The 7,916-nt window shown below is 39.6% G+C and overlaps 1 protein-coding gene across 1 annotated transcript in view; it reads right to left on the minus strand.

Annotated features, from left to right (window-relative positions):
- Positions 1 to 7,886, minus strand: part of psd3l (pleckstrin and Sec7 domain containing 3, like) — a 78,598-nt gene extending 70,712 nt beyond the window's left edge. The window contains exon 1 of the mRNA XM_057321242.1: positions 7,363 to 7,886. Coding sequence (XP_057177225.1) covers positions 7,363 to 7,758 — 396 coding nt within the window. The 5' untranslated portion in view covers positions 7,759 to 7,886. The remainder of the gene's footprint in view (positions 1 to 7,362) is intronic.
- Positions 7,887 to 7,916: the final 30 nt, after the last annotated feature.

A 7,916-nucleotide genomic window follows, 5' to 3' on the forward strand; every position in this document is an offset into this window, starting at 1 on the left:
AAATCATAGCTTTAAACTACCGCCTTTGAGACATTTAAGACTATTTAAGACATCAGCATCCACCGTAATCGTATACTTTATACATTATGAGAATATACTGATAAACACAATAATAATGCTTGCGTTTTGGTTATTTATTCTGTATTAGAGCACACGTGAATATTAGCCCCCGTCAGCTAATGACCGAGGGAGAGAAGACAATAACGTTAGGCTACTGATGTGGATAAATCAACATCAAAAAGTCAAAATCTGGATAAAATGCATTGTATAATGGCTAAAACATCGTGTATATGATAAATTCGAAATGATTTTGGTTATTAATATGCATGTTTGTGTTGTTTCTGACAAACAATATTAAAATGTAGGAAAATACACCAAATAGCGTCTTTATTTTCTTTCTTCTTTTAGCATTATATAAAAGGAGGAGCGACAACAGTAAAGGACGAGAGAGAACCAGGCCTGGACTTTACGTTATGTTTTATTATGTGTGACCGGCAGTCGACCGTGAGGGAGCTGCTGGCATTTTACTTTCGTTTTGTTGTTTGTTTATTTTATTAAAGTTTTGTTGTTCAACGTTCGCCGGTTCCCTCCTCCTTCTTCCTTGCTGTGAACATTGTTACACATATATATATACAGTATATTATCCTACAGAACCTTATATTTACTGAAGAACTGATTAGTGTGTCGGTGTTTAGTTTGGCTGCCTAGCTGTGCTTGCAACCAGTTTACGTCATCGAAAAAGAACATGGCGGCCTCCTTAGGTTAAAATGAGTATTACATTTAGGTTTTTTTTTAAGAACTGAAAATATTTGATGGGTTTCTAACGACAAATGCTAGTAGTGTAAGGCTATTACAACGCATTAAGCCATACATCTCTCTATACACCGGGTTCGCTTTAAAGGGACTCGAAAGGACTCGAAACTCAAACTGTAGGACTTGGGACTTGACTTGAGACTTGTCGGTCTTGACTTGGGACTTGACTCGGGACTTGTCTGTCTTGACTTGGGACTTGACTCGGGACTTGAGGGCAAAGACTTGAGACTTACTTGTGACTTGCAATACAATGACTTGGTCCCACCTCTGCCATGAGCTCACCGTACAATATCAAAACATTTGCTTATGGTGGAAACATACCGGTATTCAGGGACAGGCACTACAATGGTTCAGATCTTACTTATCAGACAGACATCAATTTGTCCATTTAAATGGGGAATCATCAAATCTAACACAAGTAAATTATGGATTACCTCAGGGATCGGTTTTAGGACCCTTGCTATTCTCCATATACATGCTGCCCCTTGGAAACATTATTAGAAAACATGGAATTAGCTTCCACTGTTATGCAGATGATACTCAGCTATATATCTCATCAAGACCAGATGATTCCTTCCAACTATCCAAATTGGCAGAGTGCATCGAAGATATAAAACATTGGATGACTCGTAATTTCCTTCTTTTAAATTCTAATAAAACAGAAATATTACTTATCGGACCAAAGACACGTGAGCAGAATATTTCTGATTACAACCTGCAAGTTGAAGGCTGCACTGTTACTCCAACAAATACAGTTAAAGACCTCGGCGTTATATTAGACAGCAACCTGTCATTTAAAAATCACATCTCCAATGTCACAAAAACAGCCTTCTTCCACCTTAGAAATGTTGCCAAATTGCGAAATATTTTATGTGTTGCTGATGCAGAGAAGCTTATTCATGCATTTGTGACCTCAAGACTTGACTACTGTAATGCACTACTTAGTGGTTGTCCTGCATCATCAATAAACAAACTAGTTAGTTCAGAATGCAGCTGCCAGAGTTCTAACCAGGTCCAGAAAATACGATCACATAACCCCAATGTTATCAACCCTTCACTGGTTACCCATTAAGTATCGTATTGACTTTAAAGTTCTTTTAATTACTTATAAAGCCTTAAACGGTATAAAGCCTACATAACAGAGCTTCTACCACACTACAACCCATCACGCTCTCTAAGATCTCAAAACTCCAGACTTTTGATAACACCTAGAATAACTAAATCCACCAAAGGGGGTAGAGCTTTCTCATACGTAGCACCTAAACTCTGGAATAGCCTTCCCGATACTATTCGAGGGTATACACTCTCCCAATTTAAATCTAGATTAAAGACACATCTTTTCAGCCAAGCATTCACTAATACATAGCTAATGAACAGCAGCTACGCTAATTATTGTCTTTCTGCCCTCGCCAGAGATTCCGCCAGGCCCAGATGAACGTCATATGCCCATCCACAACTAGAGATTACGCCAGCTACATCGGAAAATCCCGTGCCATCCTCCTGCGAGAGCCTGCGAACTGACTGACCATCCCAGCTCCATCCAAGGCAATTCCATCACCACTCAAGAGAACAGCGACCATCTGACTGGCCCAGCTCTGACAATTCCATCCCCAACCGAGAGCAAAGACGGACTACTTGTCACATTAATGCTAAATTTACAATACTTGGTATTTAATGCTAAACTTACATCACATGACAGCAGTTTGAAGTTATAGCTGCACTCAGTGACTTTGATTGGAGGTTGCTGGGTGGGTGTTTGTAGGGAGTGGGGGGGCTTGTTGGTTGTGGTTTGGGGCGTTTCATTTGTTGGGACTGTGTGGGTCTGGTCTGGTTGGTCTTGTTTTGTGGTCGATAGGGATGTAACGATTCACCGTGAGCCGGTTGAAAACCGGTTATAATGAGAGACGATTCAAATTGGTTGAGGCTTGAACTGAATCGCAATACATTTTTTGAACAGCAGGGGCCGCTATTTTCACTGCAAACCTAAACGTGGATGCTGATATTTCTTAAATGCAAAAAAATCCAAGAAAAGCACAGACAGTATTAGTTTGTTTATATTAAAGAGACTTTTTCTATTATTAATTTGTTATAAAATTGCAGTTTAGTTTTGTTATTTGAAATAAAACATTATTTTATCATACAAAGAAACGTGAAGCATTTAAGAAATAATGCAAGGGAAGTTGTTCATTTCTAATTTGTTTCAACTCATTTTTTCAAAATAAATCGTGAGTAAATCGTGAATAAATCGCATCGTGAGATCAGAATCATGACTCGCATCGCATCGTGAATCGTTACATCCCTAGTGGTCGATGTCGGACAACAGAGGAATAAGGTTAAGTATGCCATTACAATTTTTCCCTGGTTGTTCCTCTGTTGTCTGTTGTTGATCGCGGAATGGGACCGGGTTGGACCTGCACGGTTTTGGCGGGTGGGGCTTCCTGGGTCGCGGCTCGTGGGCTCTCCCTGTTCTTCGTGGACGTTTGCTCGGTGGCTTTTGGTCGGGGTCACTGAGTGCAGCTATGACACGTCAGAGGAGATCTGGCCCTCCCGGCTGAGCCTGGTTTCTCCCGAGTTTTTTTTTTCTCCATTTATTCATCATTGGAGTTTGGGTTCCTCGCCACAGCAGGGCAGTGTTGGCTTGCTCACCGGGAGACTGCATTTATTTATTTATTCATTTATTTATTAGATATTATTTATTATAATGATTTTGCTTGGTCTATAAACACCATGCACTGAGCTGTGTTTTACCTTTCTGTGTTTTTCTTATTTGCTCCTGTAAAGCTGCTTTGGAACAATGCACATTGTGAAAAGCGCTATATAAATAAAATTGAATTGAATTGAAACATTTCAACAGTTTATACATTTCTATACAAACAGCGGTCACACACAGAGCCAAGTCTGAGGTCTAAACCCCTTTATGAAATGATCTGTACAAGCATTCTCACAAACACACAGTGATGCTGTCTCTATAAGGTCAGTAACACAGAGGTCATGGGTTCAAACCGTGAAAGCATTCATAAACTGAAGAGTTATTGATCTACCATTGCTGGTTACTTCATAGGGTGTATACTGATAGTGTGCTCTATACTCTTATCAGTCACGGGTCAGAGGATAAGCTAGACAAATAACCTATAATGTCAATGTAACTGGACACTAGAAATTGATCCAATAATACACGACCTCACTTTACTGGACAAACCAAAGCTTCCCCAACATATTGGATGGATAAAAATTAGGGATGCACCGATGTGTAAATTTTGGCCGATAACCGATACTTCTTTAACATTGGAAGCCGATAACCGATATATTGGCCGATATACAGTATCTAAATATTAATATAAAATTCCCTAAGACTGAAACAAAAGGCAAAAAGTGGACAACTGCTTTTATGTGAAAACATTCATTGCTGAAAACAAAGTTACCATTAGTTTTATTTTTCATGTACCAAGCCTACTTTACACTAGTTAAAGATTCTTTAACCTTCAAACTTTTCTGATACTGTGTATCTTTATTTAATCAACAAATTATAGATGTTCTTCCAGAGCAACCCAGAAAAAAATTCTTAATAGCCACATGTCTTAAAAGGTCTCCAGACAGAAAGCATTCAGACAGCAGTCTGATTTAAACAATATGCTTTTGTTCCTATAGTTTACACATTCCTAAATACTGTATCAACACACTGTACCTACATCAACAATGCTTTGCTAATAGTAGTAAGTGAATGATCTCGACAGAAAGACAGTACTGTACTGTATTTGAACTGTGTGCAGCTTGCAGCTGAAGAAGTTTAGCCAGAGGAAATGACAATGGCCGATACGATAACATAAAAATGACCATTTATCAGCCGATACCGATATGGCAGATAATTTATCGTGCATCCCTAATAAAAATGGAAACATACTGTGGTGAAAGATGTTATCAGATGTGATATAATGATTTTCATATGACTATCACAGAAATACCTGAAAATGTAATGGACGTAAAGTAATTATATGATGCAAAATATAATTTCGTTCTCTTTTGATTTTAAGGTTAAAATTACTCATTTTTCATCCCATATTTATATTAAATTTGATTTGATTGTTTTATACATTTAAGGAACCTACTAACAAACCAATACACTATGGGCAAAGAATGAAATGCAGTTAGGGTAACATATATCTATATCTCAAGCTCAGGTCATAGGTCAGTGGTGTGATGTAGCTCACTGGTCAATGAAAGGCTGAGGGTTCAAACCTCAGAAGACTTCATTCATTTGTTAAAACATGACCCTCAAAATGAAGATGTGTAGTATCTTACACTGTGATACTAACCTTATATAGTAAGTAGCGTCGGATAGACCGATGATAAAGTGAATGTGACTGACTCTCACATCTGATTGGCTGATCTGATGATCATGATCAGACAATGAACACAAAGACTGAACAGTGATGTTTACATTGAGATCTATATTAACTTTTCCAGACATGTTTCTTAACCTCCGATGAGCTTATAAAAGCGCTATAACACTGTTATAACACACATTCACAGCATTAAACATATATGATCAGATTCTTATAGCGATATGAAATCATCATTCATGTCGCCGGGCAGCAAACACCAGGGCTAACACATCACTAAACATCCACATTAAGAGTTCGTGTCTTTCACCCTGACCTCTCTCTCTCTCTCTCTCCATCTTTATGATCATCAGTGTTTGTTTCTCATGTTTACAGTCATTCATACTGTACAGTATTATATCCGTCTGTGCTACAGTATGTTAGCTTCACTGGTACAGATGAGATCAAGCGATCCTGACACACACTCACACATGATTTAAATACGTGTTTAAAATGTGTTTTTCTGTCTGACGCGCAGATATAAATCATTTCAAACTCGCTTTGATTGAAACTCAATGTGTGACACATAAACAGCAGCAGAAGTGAAAGCGCGTGAAGAGAGTTATGGGAAAATCCCGCTAAATAAAACAAAGAAACAAAGACTAAAACTCACCGACAGAATGATTTTAATTCAGCAGAGATCATGTAAAGATGAATGTTGACACTGCAGCGCTGTGATTTACCTCACATCACAGAAAACAGCAGCGCTGTCTGACTGACTGTTGTCATGTTCCCCCCTCAGTCTCCTGTCAGATGGTACAGTCCTCGAGCAACTTGTTTCCCTACGAAGGGCCCTTCAGGAAGGGAACACCATACAAAACATAGTACGAGATACAATTGCGTTTTTTTCCACTAGAGTTTACATATCAGGAGCTCTACTCCTCGAAGGGAGTAGGGCATAGGCATGATCACTTCGGAATGAACGCGGGTGTGCGTGCGTGCGTGCGTGTCTGTCCCCTCGGTCTCGTGCTAGTTGGTACAGTCCTCTCCATGCAATTGAAGTATGTACCTTTTTGTGATGGCAGAGTACATACCTTTGAGCTCGTATGCAATTACTGGGGCGGACGTGACGAAACAAACATCTCTTGTTTAATGTCTTTTTTTTATTGTTTAATGTATTTTATTACAGCTGTTAGGTTAGCGTGTGCATGAATCTGCTCTGTAAGTCATTCGTCATCATTCTTTAAGTCAAGATTTTAAAACGTCAGGGTAACAGACATGAATAAAAGGTTTTCATAAGAAAATGTAAATATGTAGCTTTTTTGTTATTAATGGTAAAGAGATCCATTATATAAGTCAATATCTGTTTTTTATGGACAGCCACAAGATGGCACTATATTATGGATCCTATAATGTTGTGACGTTAGTCTAGATGAACACTGTGCATAGAATCATTGAAAAAACACCTACGGTTATATCACGTATAGAATACGATATCTGCATACCGTTTTTATTGTGTAAATAGCTTTTTCTGTCATCATTTTAACTTTTCTTGACAGAACAAAGCTTGAGTTCAATCACACAGACAGTGAGACACTGACCGTTCCAGCCTGACCAACAAAAAACAGACTGACCAGTTAAAAAGTGACCAAAACCCCTCTAAACCCAGCTCGCTTCACCAGCTAAAACCTTAATTAAAACCTTATGACAAATTGCAAATCAGCCTGTGTCCTGACTGAAGCCAGGTGTTTGTGGTCACACATAAATCTCAGCACTGGAATCTCTATGTAAAAAATGTAAAACTGCAGTACTCGATATTGTACATATTTACATTACTCATCTCTTCTCAGATCATTGTGTTATATACCCAAAATAAAAATGATGGCGCTCTCCCCCAGCTGACATAGTTTTTAGTAATAAACCTTTAACAAACTCATTTTGGTGTCTAATACAGTTTGACGTGTGATGTATACATGTCCACATTCCTCCAACATGTAAGAAGAGGAAGATGAAAATGGGTTGCGGTCCATTTAGTGTGAGATATGACCGAGATGAGACTCAGAGATATCAGCTGTAATCTGCTCATCGGGGTGGAGAGACAAACATCCAGTATGTTCTCCCTCGCTTTACATTCAACCCAGAACATCTCGGAGCAAACGAACATTTCAAAAACTGAGATTTACTTTCTAAAGCAAGTCTACTGTATAAAGAAGAGTTGTGAAGCTCTGACCTTGGCCGATGACATCATGATGCTCTGTGTTGACTGTGTATTTGTGTGTGGATGTGATGTCACAGAATGAGTGTCAGGTGTCCAGGAGGATCTGTCTCCATACAGCTTCGAGGTCTGCTCAATGACGGCAGACAGAAAGGAGGTCCCGTCGGGGGTCCGGCAGCGTTTAACACCGGCCTCTTCTTTCTGTTTGGCGCTGTGAACCCAGCTGGTGTGCGGCTGTCGGGCTTTGCTGGGACCTATGAGCGGAAGCGCAGGAACTGGTGGAAGGACGAGAGGCTTGGGTCTCAGTTTGGGTTTGATGGCTGAAGCGTGGTGGTCCGGTCGTGGTCCGGGGTGGAGGAAGCTTCCTCTGGACGCTGAAGTGAGTTTGGGTTTTTCACTCACTTCACTCATGACTTCAGGGTTCTTCTGACGCAGACACCGATGAGGGAATTCATCTGATGTCAAGCTTGTCCTGATTCTGATTCTCAGCTCAGATCTCCAGTGGTTTCTTCATTCTAATCCGGCTGATGTTCTCACTCATTGAAATCATCTGAAGACTGATGAAGGGC

The sequence above is a fragment of the Triplophysa rosa genome, linkage group LG22 (assembly GCF_024868665.1).
Source record: "Triplophysa rosa linkage group LG22, Trosa_1v2, whole genome shotgun sequence".
Taxonomy (NCBI): Eukaryota; Metazoa; Chordata; class Actinopteri; order Cypriniformes; family Nemacheilidae; genus Triplophysa; species Triplophysa rosa.